At 41.5% G+C, this 24,999-nt stretch overlaps 1 protein-coding gene across 1 annotated transcript in view; it reads left to right on the plus strand.

Moving 5' to 3' along the window:
* TENT4A (terminal nucleotidyltransferase 4A) overlaps positions 1-24,999 on the plus strand; it is a 1,710,012-nt gene that overhangs the window by 1,302,407 nt on the left and 382,606 nt on the right. The window contains exon 12 of the mRNA XM_044065408.1: positions 1,767-1,945. Coding sequence (XP_043921343.1) covers positions 1,767-1,945 — 179 coding nt within the window. The remainder of the gene's footprint in view (positions 1-1,766; positions 1,946-24,999) is intronic.

Below are 24,999 nucleotides of genomic sequence, written 5' to 3' on the forward strand. Positions count from 1 at the left end.
TTCTTTACCAGTACGTGATATTCTCATTGCTTCTCATAAGTCTTCCACTAGAATTACATATCTGAGCAAGTGGAAAAGATTTACCTGTTGGCTGAAAGATAAACAAGTAGACCCCTTTTCAGCAACAGTGTTGATAATACTAGACTATCTGGCCGACCTGTGTCAATTGGGTCTATCGGCCTCTATCATTAGAGTTCATTTGGCAGCAATTTCTAATTTTCATGAGGGTGTCCAAGATTCCTATCTTATGTCTCATAAATTGTGCAAGACCTTCATAAAAGGTGTGAATCATCTGAAGCCACCTTTTAGAGAACCTATTCAACCATGGGATTTATCATTAGTAGTTCTACAAGCTCTGAAATGTCACCTTTCGAACCAGCCTCTTCTTGCGACCTCAAGTATTTCTCATGGAAAACCTTGTTTTTGGTCGCTATTACTTCTGCCAGACTTATTTTCTGAACTTCAAGCTTTGTGTCAAGAGTCCATATTTGATTTTTCATAGAGATAGTGTCTCTGAGAACTAATCAGTCATTTCTGCCTAAAGTGATCTCTGAAATGTCCATTAATCAAGCCATTGAATTGCCAGTTTTCTTTCCCAGTCATTCAAACAGAGGAGAGTATTGCCTACATACCCTAGAACACAGGCAAATCCATTTTTACTTAAACAGGACTAAACCCTTTCGTAAATCTGACTAGTTATTTTTGGCCTTTTTATGGACCTAGATTAGGATCTTTTGTTGCTAAGGTCACATTAGCTAGATGGTTGAAGGACTGTGTGACCTTTATTTATACACAACGTAGTATCTCGTTGCCTACTACCATGAAAGCTCATTCAACAAGGTCGGTGGCAACTTCTGCTGCCTTCCATGCCAGAGCTTCTTTACATGACATCTGTGCAGCTGCAACTTGGTCTATGCCTCATACCTTCATCAATCATTACAAATTGGATTTGGCCTCCAGGGGAAGAACATCTTTCGGTTCTATGGTGCTCAGGAATGTCCTTCCATGAGAGCCTCCCAGGAATAGAGGTAGCTGGGGACTCTGTCCCATGCATAAGGAATGAACGAGGATTAACAATATCAGATAAAGAAGTTGTCATACCGTAACGTTCCATCTGTATTGTTGATCCTTGTTCAGTCATTATGACCCTCCCTCCTTCCCCCTCCTGTGGTTTCTAGTGGATCTCACCATCCAGTTCTCTTCGGTTATTTGACCAGAGGTAGCCTCTACCTTCTTTGACTGGCAAACTCAATCTGAGGCAACAGGGAGAGGAGGATTGTGGTTAAGAGTTTAGCTCGAGAGTTTGAAGCTGACGCGAGCTTGGAAAATGGCCGGCTCAGTTCCGAGCTCGGAACAGATACCCATGCGTAATGACTGAATGAGGATCAACAATACAGATATAATGTTATGGTAAGACATAACTTTTTTTTCCAGTCCATCTAATATGACAACCCATCGTACTTTCCCTTAGTATTATGTCATCCTAGAATCTGCATCCTGAGTCAAAGGCAGTGCAAGTGCAATTGGCAATGGGCATCAAATTCTGAGTTAGTCAGGGGAAGCAGGGCATTATAGGAAGAGGTTTAGGATGCGCTCAAAGCTGAAGCACTGAATTGACCACATCAGATACGAGCTGGGCTTGATGACCCATATGTAGTATTGGATGGACTGGAATGAAAGGATCTATCATTATGGTAAGCACATAATTTTCTTTCAGTACATGAAAGATGAATTGTAATTGAAATGTTTCTGATTGTCTTATACAGATGGCAAGAATACAGGCGTTGTGTATCAGAATGCTGGAAATGGTATTGAAGCACAGAATAAGTTGCGAGAGTCAGAGTCGCCACACAACCAGCCATCCCCATTATCCATTTCTAGCTCCTTGGAGCTTTCTTCAGAATCATCTGCATCTTCGATGTCCTCTCTGTCTGGCAGCGACCTAGTAAGTAACTTTTTTTTTCCTTTGGGTAAGGAACACAAGTACTGGATGGGAAGCCCAACAGAAAACAGTATGAGCTGGTAAAAATAATTGGATTCTATTTTCTAATTGGTTAAGGGTTGCTAGGTAGATGCTGTCTAAACAATGTACAGAAATGTTAATGGTACTAAGGTTATCGATGAGCCTTCACGTTTAACAGTAGGTAGAAAGCACATCTGATTAATATTCAGTCTAGTTATGAGAATTCACATGGTGGTAGCACAGCTGTAGAGAGGAACACTTGCTTTTAGCAGAGAAGTGATGTTTTTAACACTTAGCACACTTGCCTTTCCATAAGGTTTTGCAATCACCTCTTCATAGTTTGAGGTGTGTCTTATAGATGTATTACAATGCTAAATAGGGAAGACCTGTGAACTTTAAAGATTTGTACTGAAGTGCATTTAGCCCATTTTCAGCCTTCAGATATTCAGAAGTAATAGTCTGTGGCCTCTAATAATTTAATTTCCATTGATAATAGTGATATTTACTCTGTGCAGTTACCAGAAGGGGAAATTATTTATTTTCACACACAATTATTTATTTTCACACACATTCTTACTGTCTGCAGTAAATCTTATTATCTTGGGATAATCTTTTGTGTATTTTTTATCAGCCACTTTATAGGGATTAGTATAGTTACAAGCATAAAATACTTCATACAGTTGTAAAGAACCGATATAAATGTAGAGGTACCATTGAACAGCACTTGACATGTCAGTCATTTAAAAATTCTACCTACCAAACATTTGCATTTAGTTAGAATGCCAAAAAGAAAACTGTCCTTAAACCTAAACCAATTTCTATAAACTTATTCTTAATATTGACACCCAAACATTTTGAAGCTGGACAGCATTAGAAAAAGACCATCATTGTTATATAAAGTCATATTTGAAATCCAATGAGTCCTTTTTGCTTCAGTTTTCTCTCATTCATTCTGTGAACCCAACTCCAGGTCATCTATTTCAGATCATTTTATGTCATCTGTAGGCCAGACAGATTGTTTCAATTTCTTATTAATTGATTTTTTTTAAGTAGCTAAATGTGTTTGCATAAGTTGTACTAATCAAAAATATGCATTAATCTTCGCTGGGCAGATTCATTCACTCATTTTCAGCAAGTCTTGTTTTAGTGGCTGTAACAAGGGGTAGTCCCAAAATATATAACTTGCCAGTATTATACTTCAGATAACTTGGTGATTATTATGGAAAACATTCTGGCAAGGCTGACTGGAGTGTAAAACTGCCTTGACTTTGCCAACTAAAATAAATAAATTAGTACATGGAGTGCGGTGATTACGCTGCAGTATCCAGAAAAAGACAAATCAGTTAAATGCTACTATAGTGCGTGACTAGATCTTAACAAATGTTAAGCACTCCCTGGTGCTGACCTAAGGTCAGGTCTCGCATTAGTCAGACAAATCTGCCTATACTGACAGGCAAACAGCAGTGAATATTTATTTTCCCTGCTGTCTGTGTTGTTAATGGACCCTTAACTTTGCCCTTATAAGCTTAGAAAATTGTTATAATAAGATTTGCTTTGGCCTGCTTTTTCTGAAGGATACAAAGTCTGAAATGCAAATTTGTGTCATTATTTAGTGATTTCAATCCTCTGTGATTTGCCTGAAAACAAACAAATTTTATGAGGAAGGTACAAAGCATACAGTGGATATAAAAAGTTTACACACCCCTGTTAAAATGCTAGGTTTTTGTGATAAAAAAAATGAGACCACAATAAATCATTCCAAAACTTTTCCCACCTTTAATGTGACCTATAACTTGTACAGTTCAATTGAAAAACAAATCTGTTAGGGAAAAAAATATAAAAAATAATAAACTTACAATATGCTGGTTGCATACGTGTGCACACCCTTCAACTAATACTTTGATGAAGCACCTTTTCATTTAATTACAACATTCACTCTTCTTGGGTACACACCTGCCATCAGTTAGAGACTCTGATTAACCCCAAATAAATCTCAGCTGTCCTAGTAGGATTTTCCTGACATTTATTCAGTTGCCTGCTACAGCAAAAGCCATGGTTCACAGAGAAGCTTACAAAGCATCAAAGGGATATCATTGTTGAAAGGTATCAATCAGGAGAACGGTACAAAAAACCTTCCATACCATTGGATATATCATGGAACACAGTGAAGATCAAAAAGTGGAGAAAATATGGGACAACAGTGACGTTGCAAAGAACTGGATGTCCCTCCAAAATTGATGAAAAGACCGGATGAAAACTGGTCAAGGAGGCTGCAGGATACCTACAGCAACACTGAAGGAGCTACAGGAATTTCAGGCAAATACTGGTTGTGTACTACATGTGACAATCTCCGGTATTCTCCATATGTCTGGACTATGGGTTAGGGTTGCAAGACGGAAACTTTTTCTTAAACACAAAAATGTCCAGGCCTGGCTAAAATTTGCAAAACAATACATTAAGTCTCCCAAAAGCATGTGGGAAAATGTGTTATGGTCTGATGAGACCAAGGTTGAACTTTTTTGGCCACAATTCCAAAAGGTACGTTTGGCGCAAAAACAGCACTTCGCATCACCAAAAGAACACCATCCCTACACAGAGAAGCATGGTGGTGGCAGTATCATGCTTTGAGGTTGCTTTTCCTCAGCTGGAACTGGAGCTTTAGTCAAGGTGGAGGGAATTATGAACAGTTCCAAATACCAGTCATTTTTGGCCCAAAACCTTCAAGCGTCTGCTAGAAAGCTGAAGTTGAAGAGCAATTTCACCTTTCAACACGACAATGACCCCAAGCATACATTCAAATCAACAAAAAAATGGTTTTACCAGAAGAAAATTAAAGTTTTGGAATGGCCTAGCCAGAGCCCAGACCTAAATCTAATAGAAAATCTGTGGGGTGACCTGAAGAGCGCTATGTACAAGAGATGCCCTCAAAATCTGACTGATTTTGAGCACTTTTGCAAGGAAGGGTGGAAAAATATTGCCAGGTCAAGATGTGCCATGCTGATCGACTCCTACCCAAGAAGACTAAATGCTGTAATTAAATCAAAAGGTGCTTCAACAAAGTATTAGTTTAAGGGAGTGCACACACAACAAAGTTAGTGTGCATGCTTATGCAACTAGTGTATTGTACGCTTTGTATTTTTTATATTTTTTCCCCTAACAGATTTGTTTTTCAATTGAATTGTACAGGTTGTAGGTCACATTAAAGGTGGGAAAAGTTTTGAAATGATTTATTGAGGTCTCATTTGTTTATATCACAAAAACCGGCATTTTAACAGGGGTATGTGAACTTTTTATATCCACTGCATGAGGCAAAAAAATCTGGGTATTTTGCGAACATCTATATAGTTCATAGGCACAGAAGGTGAAAGCAAACATGCACACTGCCTATCTGACAGTGCTTGCTTAGTGCTGTATGGCTTTTAAAGCCAACAAAATGCTTAGCACTTTTTTCTGTAACTAGTAGTGCATAAAGCTGATAAAGCTCCATGCACTACAAAGAATTAAGGTTGGGTCGCTGATCATAACCCTTAATTGTGTGTTCTCATCATGAATGCTAAGATTCACCTCTTGCGCTTTGCTGTTGAGGTAAATTTCTTGATATCCATCTCTCGAATGCATAATAAGCAGAGTATGATCAGCGACCTGCTCATAGTTCTCTATGTTATGTTAAAAGTATAATTTTTAACATGGTCAGTGGATAACAGCAAAGTTTTAAGTTAAGAGGAGGAGCCCTAATTGCTACTGGTCAGGGGCGGTTCGTGCTATTGGGCTGCAGGACTGCAGCCCCCCCCCAAGCTGTAAACAAAAAAGAAAAGAAAAAAAAAAAAAGAAAATGCAAACGCGAGTTGCGGAACATCGTGCATCAGTCTGGGACATGCACACACCAGACTGTCTCACCAGAAGTTCGGATTAGGAAGAGGGCATTCAGCAGCACTATCCCAGAAGTCTTTACAGTTACAACTACATAGACTTTAAGAGGGATCTGACTGCACTATATGGAACTAAGGAATACAATGGACTTTACTCTGTGTGTGTGTGTGTGTGTGTGTGTGTGTGTGTGTGTGTGTGTGTGTGTGTGTGTGTGTGTGTGTGTGTGTGTGTGTGTGTGTGTGTAAAATACCTCAGTTGCTATATGGTGGTGGGTAGAGAACAGGCTTGAACCCTGGACCCAGGTGGCAAGAGCCTGAATTCCCTACCCACCACCATTTGTAAAAAATTGCAGATTTTTGCGTCATATTTGCTCTGGTCTGTTCCTCATAAAAATCTGTGATTTCTGTATTTTTGTGTCCTTACAAAGTCAGTAGTGCAGTGGTAGCATTGTTGCCTGACAGCTACAGGTTCTCGTGTGATTCTTGGCTGGAGTGCCTTCTGTGTGGAGTCTGCATGTCCTCCCTGTGTTTGTGTGGGTTTCCTCTGGGTGCTCTGGTGTCCTCCTATCTTACAAAGACATGTGTCTGGAGTGTTTCTCCCTGGGCCTCTGCTGAAAATTGGCTTTTGTTCCAAGTCAGACTTTCCTGGTTAACAAATGTAAAATAAATAAAAATGACAAGCATTTGAATTTCAGACTTCGTATTCTTCAGAAAGTACATAGCAACACAAAACCTTTTATTCTACAATTTTCTAAGTTTATAAGATGGATATTTGAAATTTGTCCCTCTTTTTGGGACTGTATTCCCCCATTATTGGCTTTGTCCAGTTTTTTTGTGCTAAGGTTGAGAGCTATGGTAAGAACTGAATTCACTGAACATGTTTGAGGGCTGTATTCCCCCATTATTGGCTTTATTCAGGTGTTTTGTGCTAAGAGGTTGACAGCTATGGTGAGAACTGAATTCACTAAATGGTAGCCATTTAAGTTTGTCTTCCTCTCTTTCACAAAACAGCTGATCTGGCATAGTGGTATGTTGCTCTGACAGTTTTGCACAGCATCCTGGGTTTAAGACTTGGCAGTGAAATGTATGGTGGTAACACCGCATTTTATTCTAGCAACTTTCCAACATTATGCAAGCAATGTTTAAAATGTGTTCCTGGTTTTTGGGCTTTTGTCCCCCCCCCCAATAACTTTTGACTTTTTCCAGATTTCTTGTGCTGCAAAGTTCAGAGATACAGCTGAGTGTTTGTTGAGTAGATTTTACAAGGAGCTGAAACCTGCAGGGGAGCAAAAGTTTAGTGCTGCTTATGCTGAGTCTGCTTGCATTGTTAATAGCACAACAGGTAGTGTACTTGATTTTGATGCAGAAGGCTGTGGGTTCTACTCCCACAGTAGGTAGATGCATTGCTGATACTGTACTGTGTTGCAAGGGGGTGGATGCTGCAGTCCTTTTTGGTGAAGATACCTAGTAACTATGAACTTCTTATCAGTTTGCCATCCATTCCCTATTGCAATATTACTAGCTTTATTTTTTAGTGTAACATAGGCAATTTATTCTTCAAGGCAACAGGCACTTTATTTGTAGATGAAACAATGAAATATAAAGTTGTTTGCTAGCATCAACCTCTTCATTAGTTGCATATCTCTTTAATGTGGAATTATTTAGATGACTTTTACTTCAGAGACTGTGCATATTTACTGATACTGGTGGAATGTAGAAGTTTGAGTAGACTTTTGTGATGCAAATGTTCTGAATTGGGCAGTTTTGTCATTATTGGTGCATGCATTTTGTTTCATTGTTTACTGGAAAAATGTTCAAAACAATACATTTAAAACACCCTCTAAAACTGCACTGGATTGTACAAGGAATATAATTTAATACAGTCAGGAAGGTGTATCAAACAGCATGTGTATGTTTCGTGTGCAAGGGGCCTGTGATTTGTAAACAGCCCAAACCCAACGTTGATCTTTATCTGCCACTGGCAAAATGTATTTTCTTTGAATGTGGGTTTCAATGAATGTGAGTTTCAAGGGCAGAGAAGTTTTAATGCTAAGTCTGTTTTCATTGTGAGACTGCATTGCTTTGTTTAGCAGATATCTGTTAGTGTTTGTGCTGTAAAATGCAAAATAAAACTTTCAAATGAAGTCCAAATCATTGCAGAAGTAAAGCAGTATGCACATTAGTGTTTATGGTAAATGGGGCGAAATAGCCAAGTAATGGTTCATTGGAATGGCTGCAGGGGGGAGGCTCATTTCGACCATGATTTTGTGAGGGGGGAAGGGCGGCAAACTCAGACAGCCCCGGCTGAACTATACCTCTCAACTGTCCACATTTTTGCAGAATGAATAGATTTATGAGGAACAAACCAAAAATAAGAAGCAAAAATGTTGTGGTTTTCTGACATCATTTGGGAATTAAGTCACTAAATAATGACAGACACTGAGTTTCTTCGTAACCTTCAGAAAAATGCATGCTAAAGTAAGACCTGTTATTCTATCAACTGTCTCAATTTATACAAGAGCAATTTTTAGTACTGTTTATATGTTCCCCCAATATATTTGGCCTTGTCCAGACTTCCTGCATTATAACAGGTTGAGAGGTACTTGCAAGTAAATTGCTTTATAGAATTAGGCATATCCATACCTCTCAACTGTCCCTAATTTTGGCTCAAAATGTTGCTCTTCCCCTAATAATCCCTCCGAAAAATGGCAATTTTGGAAGAAAATGTGGTGGGTTTACAATTTAATAAATAACTGTAATAATCAGAGTTAGAGATTACTTTTATTTCAGAAATGCATGTAGATTATTTTATTTTGTCGGCTGCTCAAGTTAGCAGTACTAATATTAAGAGAGTCACTTCTTTGACAGGTTCCCAGCTGTATTATATGGCTATTTTATATTTTTGCATCGCAATTTTGGTCCTTTTTTCATAAAATTGTGGGGTTTTTGGCAAATTAGTGGCAAATCATTAAATACTGAGGTTAGATATTTCAGTTTCAGATTTCATACCCTTCAGAAAATTCATACTAATGCAAGACCTACTTCTGTCATCTTTCTAAGTTTATAAGAGCAATATTTAAAAATTGTCCTTATTTTTGGGCCTTTGTCTCACTTCTATGTATGGCATTGACCAAATTTCTTGCTTTGCGGTTGAGAGATATGACAAATGTGTCAGGGCCATCACAGTCAGCCACAGACATTTCTAATTGTGATATACTTGTTGCACCCCACCTCCCCCATGTAGTGACTCTGGATGTGTCCAGGCAAGGCAAGGAGCAGTTATGCAGTGTAAATGTGCAGAGTATACCCCAATCCAAGGTAGACGCAAGTACTACAGTGGCTTTTCATTTGTCCTTGATTTTGCAGAATGTTCTGGTTTCTGTCATATTTTTATACTGTTGATTTATGCATATTATTCAGAAGGTGCCTGTTGCTCTGTATTTAAGTAGCAATGCTTTAACGGCCATCAGGTAAGCTTGTCTAAGATTGTAAGATGCAAGTAAACTTTAATGAGCATACTGTTAAAGGTTTGCCAACATTGAAAGCCTTTTTGTTGTTGCCATGCAGAGAATACTTACATAACTATATAACGTATAAGCCTTGGGTACTGAATTGCATATGTGACAGTATTTGTAATAAAGGACAGGATTACATTTGTTAGAGACTTGCAGTCATCTTTGCAGGCTTTACCTGCAAACTAAACAGAATGCCTCTCTATCATGTGTGGTCCATAACCTGTGCAGTAATCCTTTAAGCAATGTTTCTTGACCTTGTTTCTTGTTTGCTTTTCATTTTTCTTTGATCATGTTTCCCCATAAAACAAGTAGATAGTTATTGTCAGGCAGCATGTCTTTTTTGGATAAGAAACATTTTTAAAAGTGGGTGTATCACAGAGATTGCTACTTTCGGCATGTTACTTGGTACTTTAATAAAGCTGAATATAAATTATAATTAGAACTGCAGTGCAAGGAGAAGTGGTTTGAGTTGAGTGCTGCTTGTTTTTCTTGTACTTGATTTTGACTGGCATTCCAGTAATGTATTTAAAAAGTAATTTATTCTTTCATGCCTCACAACCTTTTTGTTTCCATCTAGATATTAAGTAAGCTGTCATGCAGCCATGCATTGAAATATTTTTTTTCTTCTGCACTTCATCTTGTCTTGATTGGACTCTCATAATGACGGTTTGGCACTCAAGGCAGTGTATTTAATTAAAGTTACAGTTTTTGTGGTTTTTGAGCATAGCTCCTCCCCTTTCTAGTTGATCACACCCATTCTCATTGACCCCACCCTTTCAGCTGTCTCCTGCAGCCCCCCTTTGATTTAAAGTCACCAGCTGCCACTGCTACTGGTAATTATTTTTATTCAACTAATACATTAATGGGATCATTTTTAATGGTTCTTCAGTGTCTCATATCTTGGTATGTAAATATGTATTTAAAGGGTATTTCAATTTCATGACAAGGTTTTGTCTGTTGACGTTTGTATTAATATAGACCAAAACACTCATTAAAAGTAAATTGCACATGTTCATCGTGCATACAGCTGCAGTCATAACAGATGGGTTTTCCTGCCGTCAGGCGGGTCCTCGGTTGGCCGAATTCCAAAGTCTAGGTCTGGCGTCGGTTGTCGTCGCTTCTTCCCTGATGTCAGTGCGACAGGGGTATAAAAGAACCAGCGATGCCATTTTCTTCAGTCTTTCTTGCCGCAAAGTGCCCGAAGCAGAAGCAGTTCACAAGTGCCGGTCGGCCAGCTCCTGAGATTACGAATATTTTGCAACCGAAGTCTTCTTGAAAGCTAAGTACCCTGTTGGGGAAACTTTTCTTGCCTCAGACCGATGTCAGACAAAGTTAATAATTGTATTTCATGTGGGAAGCAAATACCGCATAAGGATTTTCATTCCCTCTGCATTCCTTGCTTAGGCCCAGACCACGACGTCTCTGCCTGTCGTTTTTGCGCTACATTCAACAGACGCACCATTAAGCGTCGGGCGGAGTTCGCCCAACACTATTTTGGCAAAAAATTTAATTACATTATGTCGTCGGATACTCAGACTCCAGTTTTGAGTAAAAGACGCAAAGATAAGGACTGACATACGAGGTCCGCGGCTTCTACCGACACCACGCCAAAGCCAACTACAGGTGGTCCGGTTCTCAATGAGGCACCTACGCAGCCCCTGACTACCGACGAGACTTCATTGGCAGTGTTTACTGTACCCGAGGTCGCAGGCTCTTCGGCCCACACCCCGACTACCGATACCGAAGCCACTCTTGGCGGTGAAACTCAGAGTTTAGACAGGTCTGCCACCTCTCAAGGTGTCTTCAGGCCTTCCTCTTCTTTTTCCATCAAGGCTTTCACTAAGTCTAAAGCAGCCATGCATACTAAGAGACGAGCTCCACAGAGCCCTTCTCAAGGCCCCATGCCTAAAAAGCAGATGCTCAAAATGGCTGAGGATTTGATTACTCTTATCAGGGGTTCTCAACCCCCCCCCCGGACAAAAGGCCCAGAGTGGAGGAAGAATCCCCCTCCTCGGACCAGGCCTCCATTATTTCAGAGCATTCTGATGACCAGGAACATTCATACTCCCCTTTTGAAGATTCTGATACTGAGGAGTCCATTCCCTCTGTCTCCCCCCCTGAGGATTACTCTTTTGGGGAAACCTTGCATACCTTGAGGGAACACTTCCACTGGGAAGGCCAAGAGTACTCAGACTTCAAGAAAAGGCTTAGGGATTTTCTCTTGCTCCCTCAGCACAGGCCTCTGGCTATACCTCCTGTCTTAGACATTCTAGATGATGTGTATTCGGAGGCCTGCCTTAACCCAGACTCTCTATCTCCAGCCCCAGTCAAGCCTGACGGGTATTACCGGGTTCCTGATTCACACCAATTCCTATACAAAAGCCATGCAGCTGACTCAGAAACTATCTCACAGGGCCCCAAGGGAATTAAGGCCTCCACTGCTAAAAATCCATTACCTTCAGAGAGGGATTCCAGAGCTTTAGAAAGGTGGGGGGAAAAGGTATACACCTTGGCCACCTTAACCATGAGGGCATTAAACTGCCAGTTCCATATGTTAAAGTACCAACAGTTTCTGTTATCACAGTTGAGAAGCAAAATGTCACAACCTGAACAACCAGACTTGAAGGAGTTGCAGGATTTGATGCATAGTGCAGAACAAGTGGGTAAACATACCTTGCAATGTGGTTTTGATGCTTTAGAGGCCTCATGTAGAGCTGGTGTTACAGGATCAGTCATACGTAGACATGCCTGGCTCAAGGAGCAAACCTTACCAGATCATGTCAAAGCTAAATTACTAGATGCCCCTCTGCAAAAAGATGTATTATTTGGTGTTAAAGCTGAGGAGGTATTAAAGAAAATGGAGGAAAAGGCTAAATCAATGCAAACAGTGCAAGATTTCCTACAGGTACAACCTCCACGTTTCAGTAGAAATTGGCCTTCCACAAATTGGTCCTTTCCAGCCACGGACAGACCCCAAAGAGGTAGATACAGGCACCCGAGGGGCAGAGGGCAATCTCAAGGATCGTTTAGAGGCAGACAATGGCAAGCTCCTACACAAATAGGTGGTGTGGATAGTTCACAGCCATTCAGAAAGCAGACCCAATGACTTTCCCCTTTGCATGCCAAGCAAGGCTCAAATGGCAGCACCTTTAGGTGGAAAACTGGCATTATTTTCGAAAAATTGGCATATTGTCACAAAAGACAAATGGATCCTGGACATTATAAACAGAGGCTACAGATTCCATTTTCACACCCTTCCAAAAATGAGAGGCATGCCAAACCTGCCACACAATCAAAGGGCAGAGGCACAAAAACAAATTTCAGATCTCATGGACATGAAAGCTATTCAAGAGGTACCTACACAAGGTCAAGGTTTTTACTCCAGACTATTCCTGGTACCACGGAAGGGAAAAGACTGGAGACCTATTTTGGACCTATCCATCCTAAACACATTTTTACTCGTTCCAAAATTCAAGATGCTCACATTACAGCAGCTTCTTCCCTTGCTGGGCAAGGAGTCTTGGCTGGTAACATTGGACCTCAAGGAGGCATACCTGCATGTCCCAATCAGACAAGATTGCAGAAGATACCTCAGATGTCTTGCAGGTTCAACCCATTATCAATTCTCTGCATTGCCCTTTGGCTTATCTACTGCGCCCAGAGTATTCACGAAATGCCTGGCATCAGTAATTGCCTACTGCAGACTTCAAGGGATACAAATATACCCATATTTGGATGACTGCCTGATCCAAGCGGACAGCAAGCACATACTTCTGAAACATCTGGCTTTTGTAATAATGTTGTTGAATTCTCTGGGATACACAGTCAGCAAAAAGAAATCAAGGCTAATACCCTCTCAAACAATAATTTTCCTGAGTGCCAACTTGGACACAAACACCCAGATGGCCTACCTCCCGCCAGAGAAACAGGGGCAACTAACTCAATACTTCAGAAAACTAGCAAATTTCACCAGGCTGACTGCAAGGAAAATCCTGCAGGCTCTGGGATTCTTGGCATCTTGCATCCTACTAATCCCATGTGCAAAGCTGCATATGAGGAAACTTCAATGGTACCTGAAAAACCTATGGTCTCAACACAGCCACAGTTTGGAAACAATAATACCACTGATTCCATGTCTGCAAAAGGAATTTTCTGTGGTGGGCTCAAGCATGCCAAAGAAACACAGGTCTCCCATTCTGCAAGCCTCAAGCAAATCAAGTCATCACAACAGACGCCTCGGACTACGCCTGGGGGGCGCACATGACAGATCGGTGCATTCAGGGTAAATGGCCCCAAAAAGAAAAGCACCTACACATCAACAAAAGGAAATGCTAGCAATAATAAATGCTATTATAGCTTTCAAAGACCTTCTGCATCCAGGCCAACTATTGATAAGGACAGACAACACCACAGTAATGTGGTACATAAACAAACAGGGAGGAACCCATTCATACCCCCTATGCAGGCTGGCCATGTCTCTTTGGAACATGGCTCTGGAATTACAAATCGAACTTCAAGCACAGTACTTGCCAGGCAAGGAAAATACGCTGGCAGACAACCTAAGCAGAAATATGACAGATCCACACGAATGGAAGTTGCATCCTCAAGTTTTTACAGAGATAATTCAATCATGGGGAAGGCCAGACATAGATCTCTTTGCCTCCCACAAAAATCAATTGACAAAATTCTGCTCAAGGACTTTTCATCCACAGGCCTGGAAAGTGGACGCACTCTCTTTCAGTTGGACAACAATGACAGTTTATGCCTTTCCACCTCTTCCTCTGCTGCCCAAAGTTCTATTAAAAACCAGAGCAGACAGACCAAAGATGATTCTCATTGCTCCAGACTGGCCAAGACAACACTGGTACCCACTCCTGAGGAGCCTGACGCATTTCCCACCATGGACCCTACCTCTAATGCCTTTTCTTCTGACTCAGCACAGCTTCAAAACTCTTCACAGTCAGCTGAAAACACTCAATATGGCCGCATGGAAGATTCCTTAACTTCACAACAGACCCTACTCTCCAAGGAGGTGCAGGATGTCATTTTGGAGGCCAGAAGGCCTTCTACTAGAAAAGCTTACTCCGCAAAATGGAAACGGTTTTGTGCCTGGAATGAGAAAAAGGGCCAGAATCCTGGAATACTGAATTTACCTCAAATATTACAGTATCTAGCTGAGATGCTAAGCAGTGGGCTTTCATTCTCCTCCATCAAAATCCATGCCTCAGCTATTTCTGCAGAATACAACACTGATCCTCCTTTATTCTCTCACCCCCTCTTAAGACAGTTCCTCAGAGGGGCTAAGAATATAAAACCCCCAAGGAAACGACCAATACCTGCTTGGTACCTCAATTTCATTCTAGAAAAACTGACCTTGCCTCCTTTTGAGCCAGCTGCCTCAACAGAATTGCAATATTTGTCCTGGAAAACGGCCTTCCTTCTGGCTATCACCTCAGCTCGCAGGGTATCGGAACTACAAGCCCTCATGGCTGTGCAGCCTTACATCATTTTCCATCAGGACAGAGTTTCCTTACGAACCAATCCGTCCTTTATGCCAAAGGTGGTATCCAGGGTAGCTTTGAATCAGGCTATCCACTTACCTACCTTTTACCCTAATCCTCAAAACAAAGGGGAGAGACTACTACATTCCTTGGACATCCACAGACAGCTGTGTTATTATTTGGACAGAACAAAGCCTTTTAGAAAATCAGAACAACTCTTTGTGTCCTATGCTACAGGAGCTCAAGGGAAGCCAATTTCCAAACAGACAATCTCAAAATGGATAGCCCACTGCATACGCTTTTGTTACACTTTTCATGGTAAAACTGTACCTGCAGGCATCAGATCTCACTCCACAAGGGCCACAGCTACCTCTGCAGCTTTCCTCAGAGGGGTTCCTACCAAAGATATTTTGGAAGCAGCCACTTGGAGTTCTGTGCATACCTTCTCCAAGCACTATCACCTACCATTATACTCCAAAACTAGAGCAGGCTTTGCCACTGCAGTCTTGCAGGGCATCCTGGCTCCTCCAAGTTCCACCTAGTGCCTACCACCCCTTTTTTAGCTTTGGGATTCTACCCATCTGTTATGACTGCAGCTGTATGCACGATGAACATAGTACAGTTTTGTACCTACCATAAATGTAGATGTTCGAGTGCTAATACAGCTGCAGTCCAGGTTTCCCTCCCTCCTTCCCCTCTTGGGACAGGCCTATTGGCTAACGCCTCCTCATACAACCTGATTGGGGTATTCATTTATGGTGTATTTGCTTGCAACTACTGTTTTTTGATTATATTGCATTGCATTATTACGTACATTTATGTATTGCCTTCCTTCTGGGGGCACCTGACATCTGGGGCAAGAAAAACTGAAGAAAATGGCGTTGGCTGGTTCTTTTATACCCCTGTCGCACTGACGTCAGGGAAGAAGCGACGACAACAGACGCTGGACCAAGACTTTGGAATTCGGCCGACCGAGGACCCGCCTGACGGCAGGAAACCCCATCTGTTATGACTGCAGCTGTATTAGCACTTGAACATCTACATTTATGGTAGGTACAAAACTGTACTTTATGCTGACAACTAGATTTGGTGCGTTTTATTTTGCAGCTTAATTCCATTAGTACACTTTTTGAGTTTTTTTCCCACAGGTATTGTCTCAGAAGGAATAGTTTACCTGCATCTCTCTTGTTTTCTGTGTGAATTTTATAACCTGACAGTCTTTCAGATGCATCTAATCCCGGAAATGCAACAGTTACATCCTGTTCTTTATTAGATAAATATAATAAAATATCGGAAAACAAGCTTTGCATGTTTAACAGTGTTATTAAACTGTCACTTAAGACAATGGTATCCAAACACATAAAAAACAAAAACATATTAACATTTTTTCCATTTATATACATGATGGTTTCAATATGTATTCTTTCTTAACTATAATTCAGCCTATCGTTACGTAAATTACTTGGTTCCTGTCTTCCCTTAAACCGGTCCTCTATTTTTTAAGTATTTTTCCCCACAAATTCAATTTATTTCCATGTTATTTGCTCCTTTCATTTTCTAAAGGCTCCTGTTCCATTTCTTGTATCTTTAACAATATTCGGTACTTTAAACTCTGTTCAGATTTTGATTCTATTTTTTTAGAAATTGCTGTTTTGGCTGCCAACAGAATTAAACTTAAGGCTTTAATGTATGCAATTCAGATCCTGTGTCACAGCTCAAAAGAATCATCTACTGAGAGCCATTTGCTCCCAGTATATTCTTGAGAGAGTACTCTATAGAATTTTTTAAATCTGCCAACTCATTGCACACTCAAAACTATTCCCAGCATCTCTTTCTTCCCAAACACACCCCCAGCATTTTCTGTGAAGTCTGCTTGGAGTATAAAATTACCTATGGAAATACTTCCAAGTAAAAATCCTAAACCTTCTACACTTTGTTGCATACTTGGGAGTCATACATTTGTCTTCCCATTACCCCCTTGTAAATTGCTTTTTCATTTTCTTTTTCTAACCTCCTCCATTTGAGTCTTATCAGATTCAACTGAAAACTCTACCAGACAATGTCTTTCACTTAGGACTCCAGTTTTCCTTTCTCTTTGTCTGTACTATATCAATCTCTGGTAGGGAATGCATTCTGTAGCCTGCAGTACAAACTACTACTTCTTGTTTCCCTTTCCCTCTCTAGTTATTTGCTCCCAGTAGCTTGTTTCCTTTGCCACTTTTCTCCAGTAAATTCCAGCCACTTTGGGGCTATTTTCTGTAATTCTACTTGCAGTCATCCTTGTTGGCAAAATCTCCCCGCTCCATTCCCTTGCTGGCTTTGTTCTTACACTACTTTTTAACTTTAAGAATACGTTCTGTATCATGGATGTTCTCCTTAAGGGTCTGCATCCAAAATCTCATTCTCTCATTTCTTGAACTCCACCCCCCACTTCATCATCCCTTTCCACTTTAAATTAGAACTTTCTGCTTGCATTTTGTATGAGTCTTAACTGTACAGCTCTGAAATCTCTTCAAATAGGTAATCCTAAACCACCTTGTTCTGTTGGGAGGATCAACTTGTCGTACTTAACTGTCACCCTGTTCCCCTTCCAGATAAATTTCTAACTTCTCCTCAGGTTGATACAAATATGGCTGACCTGTAAAGGGACTATTTTTATTGGTTGCATCTTACTGTTCATATTCATAAACAAGATCTTACAGTTTTTTAGTTTTTATGTCCTTATCTGCTTTAACAAGCCTTTTTAATCTGTACTCCTAAGTGCTTCATTTTACATCCCCATAAATGACAATTCCTGAACCAGTTTGTGCGAGAGCACATAATTTGTGGCTTATAGCCTTATTTTCAATAATTTTATATCCTGGAAAGACTTGAAACTGTCGCAAAATGTTCCACACCACCAAAATGTCTTTCTGGATTTATGAAGTACAAAATAACATGATGTTAAGCCAACAGTTTTGGTTACCACAATAAGTTATAGCTTTGAATTTTTGATTCCCTTATTTTAGTTGCTAGTGTCTCTAATTGTAAAGCAAATAAAGGGTGACAATGTCTCCCCCTGTCTGATTCCTGTGATGTCCTTCAAGGATGCATCTGCAGCCCTTACAAATGGGTTGTCCTGTCGTCAGGCAGCCCTTCGGTCGGCTGGATTCCAAAGTCTGGGTCTGGCCTCGGCTGGTGTCGCACTTCACCCGACGTCATAGCTGCAGTTATTCGGGTATAAAGGCATCAGCCGACGCCATTTTCCTCAGTCTTTCTTGCCGCGTGGCGCCCGAAGCAGAAGCTGTTCGCAAGTGCCGGTCGGTCAGATCCAGAGATTACTACTACCGAATACTACTTGAAGACTTCTAAAAGCTAAGTACCCCGTTGGGGACTCTTTCTTGCCTCAGCCGATGTCAGAGAAAGTGAATAACTGTTTATCTTGTGGGAAACAAATACCTCATAAAGATTTCCACTCCTACTGTATACATTGCTTAGGCCCAGACCACGACGTAGCAGCTTGTCTAGCCTGCGCTTCTTTTAACCGACGGACGCTTAGACGTCGGTCGGAGTTTGCTGAACAAATTTTCGGCTCTGATTTTGCCTACATTATGCCGTCGGATCCTCCGACAACGCAAATTTCCAAAAAACGAAAAGAAAAGGACCGACACTCGCGGTCCGTGGTCTCGGCCGAAACCGCGATTAAGCAATCCGCGAGTGTCTCGGTTTTGGCTGAAACCGAGCAAGCGTTTTTTTCTCCAGCCGAAACCATGCCTTCTACCGAGGCCTCCTCTAACCTGGTAGAATCTGCTTCTGAAATCCAGCCTTCTGTTGCGGTTTCTCAGGAATTATCAGACACAATTCCCCTGGATATTTCAACCCCTGCACGTGGAGCTGCTAGGCTTCCTGCAGCCATGTCTATTAAGGCCTTTGCCAGGGCTAAAGCAGCCAAAGCTTCAAAATCTGTGCCTGCCAGACCCCCCTCACACAGGCCCAGCACTAGCTGTCATATGCTATCTTTGTCTGAGGATTTAATTTCTTTAATTTGTGGATCCCAGCCTCATCCAGACAGGTCCTCTCTCCCTCCTCCAGAAAAGAGACCTAGAGCAGAGCCCCCTGAACCAGTATCCACTGATGGTTCCTCTGATGAATCAGAACATACAGACCTTCCTGAGGCTTCTTATTCTACTTACGAAGACTCTGATGCTGAAGAGTCCATTCCTTCAGCCTCTCCACCTGAGGAATTTTCCTTTGGGGAAACCTTGCATGCTATGAGGGAACAATTTCAGTGGCAGGGCCAAGATTTCTCAGACTCCAGAAAAAGGCTTAGAACCTTTCTACATTTGCCACAACATAGGCCTTTAGCTATACCTCCAGTTCTTTCTGTTGTAGATGATGCATTTAATGATGCTTGCACTGCTCCTGATTCATTACCTCCGGCTCCTGCTAAGCCCGATAGGTTCTACAGGGTCCCGGACACTCATCACCATTTATACAAGGCTCCTTTTGCAGATCCAGAGACCATCGCCCAGGGCCCTAAAGCAGTAGCTGCTACTTCTACTAAACCCCCCCCTATGAAAGGGAATCCAGGTCCTTAGAGAGATGGGGTAAAAGTTTACACTTCTGCTACCTTGTCAGCTAGGGCTTTGAACTGCCAATTTCATATGATTCAATATCAAGAGTTTATGCTTGACCAGTTAACTAAAAAGCTTTCCTCTGAAGAATCTTTAGATAAAAAATATGTTCAGGAAATGGTACATAACATACAGCAGGTTAGTAACCATTCTTTAAAATGTGGCTATGATGCACTGGAGGTTTCCTTTAGATCAGCCATGACTGGCACAGTTATCAGGAGACATGCATGGTTGAAAGAACAGGCATTACCAGACCATGTCAAATCAAAGCTTTTGGATGCACCCATGGACAAGGTCAATTTATTTGGTTCCCCTGCTCAGCAGGTGCTAAAAAAGATGGAAGAGAAGGCGAAATCTGTACAGACGGTGAAAGATTTCTTACAGGTTCAACCTCCAAGGTTTAGCAGGAACTGGCCCTCCAAGAATTGGTCCTTTCCGGACTCCTCTAAGGCTCAGAGAGGCAGGAATAGGCGTTCAAGAGGCAGAAACCAATCCAGGGGTGCCTACAGGGGACACCAATGGCAAGGTAACAACCAGCGAGGCACAGACGCAGCCACCACCACTACAACAACTCAATCACAGTGACTTGACAGTGGCACCGCCTACCAGGGAACAACTAGAAGCACCCTTAGGCGGAAAACTAACCTTATTCTCAAAAAACTGGCATTGCATCACAAGGGAAAAATGGATTTTGCCAACTATAGACCAAGGTTACAGGTTCCATTTCCATACTCTACCAGGGAAGAGAGGAATGCCAAACCTACCACCTACTCAAAGGACAGAAGCTCTAAAACAAATATCTCCGCTATTAAGAATGAGAGCTGTGGAAAGGGTACCATCTATGGAGCAAGGAAAGGGATTTTACTCCAGACTCTTCCTGGTACCAAGAAAAGAAAACAAATGGAGACCCATTCTAGACCTGTCCGCTTTAAACACATTCCTTATTGTTCCAAAATTCAAAATGCTGACCCTACAGCAGCTTCTTCCCATGTTGGGCAAGGAGTCTTGGCTAGTAACTCTAGATCTCAAGGAGGCATACCTGCACGTCCCCATAAGACCAATTTGCAGAAGATACCTCAGATTTCTTGCAGGATCAGAGCATTATCAATTTTCAGCATTGCCCTTTGGCTTATCTACTGCGCCCAGAGTGTTCACGAAATGCCTGGCATCAGTAATTGCTCATTGCAGACTTCAGGGAATCCAAATTTATCCCTACCTGGACGACTGCCTGATACAAGCGGACAACAAAAGCAAGCTAGCAGAAGACTTACAAAGAGTTATTTACCTGCTGCAAGCCTTGGGATATACAGTCAATATAAAAAAGTCAAGGCTGATTCCATCCCAAAGAATAACCTTTCTGGGTGCAGAGCTGGACACATCAAAACAAATGGCATTCCTAACTGCAGAAAAGAAAGAGCAACTACCTCTCTACTTCTTGGCATTAACAAAGCAGAACCACCTAACTGCAAGAAAAGTACTGCAAGCTCTAGGCTTCATGGCATCCTGCATAATTCTGGTCCCTCATGCCAGACTGCATATGAGAAAGCTACAGTGGTACCTAAGGAATTTGTGGTCCCAACACAAGCACAGCCTAGAAACCAAAATCCCAATAATCCCATGCCTGAAACAAGAGTTCCTATGGTGGGCTCAGGCCTGTCAATCAAGCACAGGATTGCCCTTCTGCAACAGCCAACCAAGCCAAACCATCACGACAGATGCCTCAGACCTCGGTTGGGAGCACACATGCAGGGCAAGTGCATACAAGGCTTATGGACTCAAGACCAGCTGCCTACACATAAATCTAAAGGAAATGCTGGCAGTAAAATTGGCAATCCAGTCATTCAGACCATTTCTCCAAGAAGGTCAGTTGATGATAAGGACAGACAACACCACAGTTATGTGGTACATCAACAAACAGGGGGGCACCCATTCATATCCTCTATGCCGGCTGGCACTGGACCTATGGGATGTGGCCCTGAGCTACAACATTCAGTTACAAGCAATTTTTGTACCGGGAAAAGAAAACATTCTAGCAGACATATTAAGCAGAACAACCACAGATGCCCACGAATGGATGCTTCATCCGGACATCTTCAAAGCCATCACAAGGGAATGGGGATTACCACAAATAGACTTGTTTGCATCCCCATTCAATCACCAGCTAAAGAAATTCTGCACAAGGACGTACCACCCACTTGCTTGGAAGGTGGACTCCCTTTCTTTTAGTTGGAAAAACCTGACAGCATACGCATTTCCACCACTTCCTTTGATGCACAAGGTGCTTCTGAAGATCAAAGAGGACCGTCCAAGGATCATTCTGATAGCTCCAGACTGGCCAAGACAACATTGGTACCCATTGCTGAGGAGCATGTCTCGGGAACAAATATGGACACTACCCCTGATCCCATTACTGTTAACACAGAACAACTACAACATCCTGCATCCAAACCTGAAAACTCTGCAGCTAACTGCCTGGAACATTACATAACAGCAATTAACCCAAACTTATCCCAAAGGGTTAAAGACATAATCCTGGAGGCGCAGACCTTCAACAAGAAAGAATTATGCAGCAAAATGGAAAAGATATCTCATTTGGAGTACTGCAAAGGGAGAAGATGTGACTCTGGTAAACATGGCCAACATCCTGGAGTACTTGGCAGAGCTCTTCCAAACAGGCCTGTCCTATTCTTCCATCAAGATACATGCATCAGCTATTTCAGCACAATATAGCTTGGATCCTCCTGTCTTCTCTCATCCCCTGCTCAGACAGTTTCTGAGAGGAATTATGTAAAACCTCCCAGGAAACCACCATTGCCAGCATGGGACTTGAACTTTGTGCTAGAAAAATTGACACTTCCTCCTTTCGAACCAGCAGCAACAGCAGAATTACAATACTTATCCTGGAAGACTGCTTTCCTGCTGGCAATAACTTCAGCAAGAAGGGTCTCTGAACTACAGGCATTAATGGCAGTACAACCCTTCCTGATCTTCCATCAAGATAGAGTGTCCATGAGAACAAATCCTACATTTATGCCTAAGGTGGTATCCAGAGTGTCATTAAATCAGGCTATCCACCTACCTACATTCTTCCCAAACCCACAGAACAGGGGAGAAAGACTTTTGCATACCTTGGATGTACACAGGCAGTTACGCTACTACCTGGACAGGACTAAGTCCAATAGAAAAACTGACCAGCTTCTGGTAGTATATGCCACAGGAAAGGAAGGAAAACCAATTTCAAAACAGACAATCTCCAAATGGATAGGAAATTGCATTAGATTTTGTTACTCCTACCATGGGAAGAAAACTCCAGAGAACATCAGGCCTCACTCCACAAGGGCTACAGCCACTACCACAGCTTTCTTACGAGGAGTGGCTACCAAGGACATTACAGAGGCTGCTACTTGGACCTCCGTGCATACATTTGCCAAGCATTACAATTTACCTTTATACTCTAGATCCCGAGCAGGTTTTGCCACTGCTGTTTTGCAAGGGATCCTAGCTACACCATAATCACTACTCTTTCCTCCTCCCCTTGTTTAGCTATGGTATTCTACCCATTTGTAAGGACTGCAGATGCATCCTTGAAGGACATAGTACAGTTTTGTACCTACCATAAATGTAGATGTCCGATAGGAATGCATCTGCAGTCAGGATTACCCACCCACCTTCCCCTCTGAGGTATTCCTAGGGTATTTGCCAGCCTTCAGCTAGCTTGGGGGGGGATCTATTATGGTGTATTTGTTTGTATATATGTACATACATGCTTATTTTTTGTGTTTGCTCTCTACTATTTGGAATCATTGGCATTTATTCAAATTTAGCCTTCCAAGAGGGCACCTGGCATCTGGGGCAAGAAACACTGAGGAAAATGGTGTCGGCTGATGCCTTTATACCCGAATAACTGCAGCTGTGACGGGTGAAGTGCGACACCAGCCGAGGCCAGACCCAGACTTTGGAATCCGGCCGACCGAAGGGCTGCCTGACGACAGGACAACCCATTTGTAAGGACTGCAGATGCATTCCTATCGGACATCTACATTTATGGTAGGTACAAAACTGTACTTTCAAACATAATTTATCAGATAGGAACCCTCCCAATTAATTCTTGTGTCTGATCCTTCATATATCCTCCTGATTAACCTTATTACTGTATCAGAGAATGCAAATGCTTCCATTGCCCTACTTATAAAATCCCATCTTACTCCATTAAATGCTCTCTCTGAATCAAGACCCTTCAAAAACCATATTTTCTTACATTCCGATTCCCCCTGGATCATCATTGTTCTATTAGTGTTGTCAACTCTTTGCCTTCCCTTCTCCATATCTGTCAGTTTTGGCAGCATATTTGCCATTCAGTTAACTAGTGTAGACGTAAACATATACGTGGTCTAAAATTGAAAGTATGAAGCTGGGTCTGATGAGTCTTAACTCTCTTTCGTTAACACACCCATCTCATTTGGGTCTATATTATATCGAATGCTTAAAAAAGCGAATGATGAATAATCAAACCCATGTAAGCGAAAGCTTACAATCTTGAAAGGTCAGAACAGCGATTTTTTTTCCAAGGGAAAAGAAATCGCTGTTCCAAAGAAAAATTGAAATAATACATAAAGTGGGGGGCTTCACCCCCCCACATCCCCCAATGTTGTTGGCTGTGTCCCCCCCCCCACACCCCTACTTAAATATACCAACTCCGAGATCGCACTACAGTGCCAAAAACAGCAAATTAATGGAAGCGGCCAAGCAAATTCTTTCCCTGGGAAAGAATTCACTTAAAAGCTGCTTCGCTATTTTGCCTTTTCGTTCTAATTTTGACCAAGATGCATTTGATATAATGCGTCTTTGGTCATGTAATAAGAACCCTCTCCACTTTCTTCCAGGATGCTTGGTGATTCACCTCCTCTTAAAAATACTATTAAATAAAATCTTCCAGATTTTGATTACTTTATCCCTTCCTAACTCCGATAGGAATACTGTGTGTTCCTGGAGACTTCCGTGCAGATTGATTATACATCAGCATTTTTATCTAGTCTCCTACTGTCTTCACTATAGGTTAAGCATCATCTTCCTGAAACCTTGGCATAATTAAGTCTTCCATGAATATCTCCATTTGTGCTCTTTCATGGTTTCCACATTCCTTTCCATTATGCAAATGTTCTAAAAACATTTCAGAATGTCTATTTATCTCTGCATGATCTGTGGTTATTTTTTTTGTCATAGACTGCCTAAATTTGGTGACAACCCTTTCTACGTTCTGTTGTTCTGTCATTGTGCTAAAAGTTATTCTCTGGAGTTATCAAAAAATGCTTAATAGCAATCTTTCTAAATGTGTATATTATTCAAATATTCCCTTATTTTCTCTTTAGCACTCTGCAGTTGTTCCTCTTGTTCTATGATATTCACCTTAATCTTCAATACTTTCACATCTATCCTTCCCACAAGTAATTCCTATTACTTTTTAAACATATCTCTCACTTTTATTTGTACTGTTTTTTTAATTCTGTTTTCATTTTCTTTCTCACTAGATGCCCCTTC

This window comes from Protopterus annectens, chromosome 3.part0, assembly GCF_019279795.1.
Source record: "Protopterus annectens isolate FY-2018-M chromosome 3.part0, PAN1.0, whole genome shotgun sequence".
Lineage (NCBI taxonomy): Eukaryota > Metazoa > Chordata > Ceratodontiformes > Protopteridae > Protopterus > Protopterus annectens.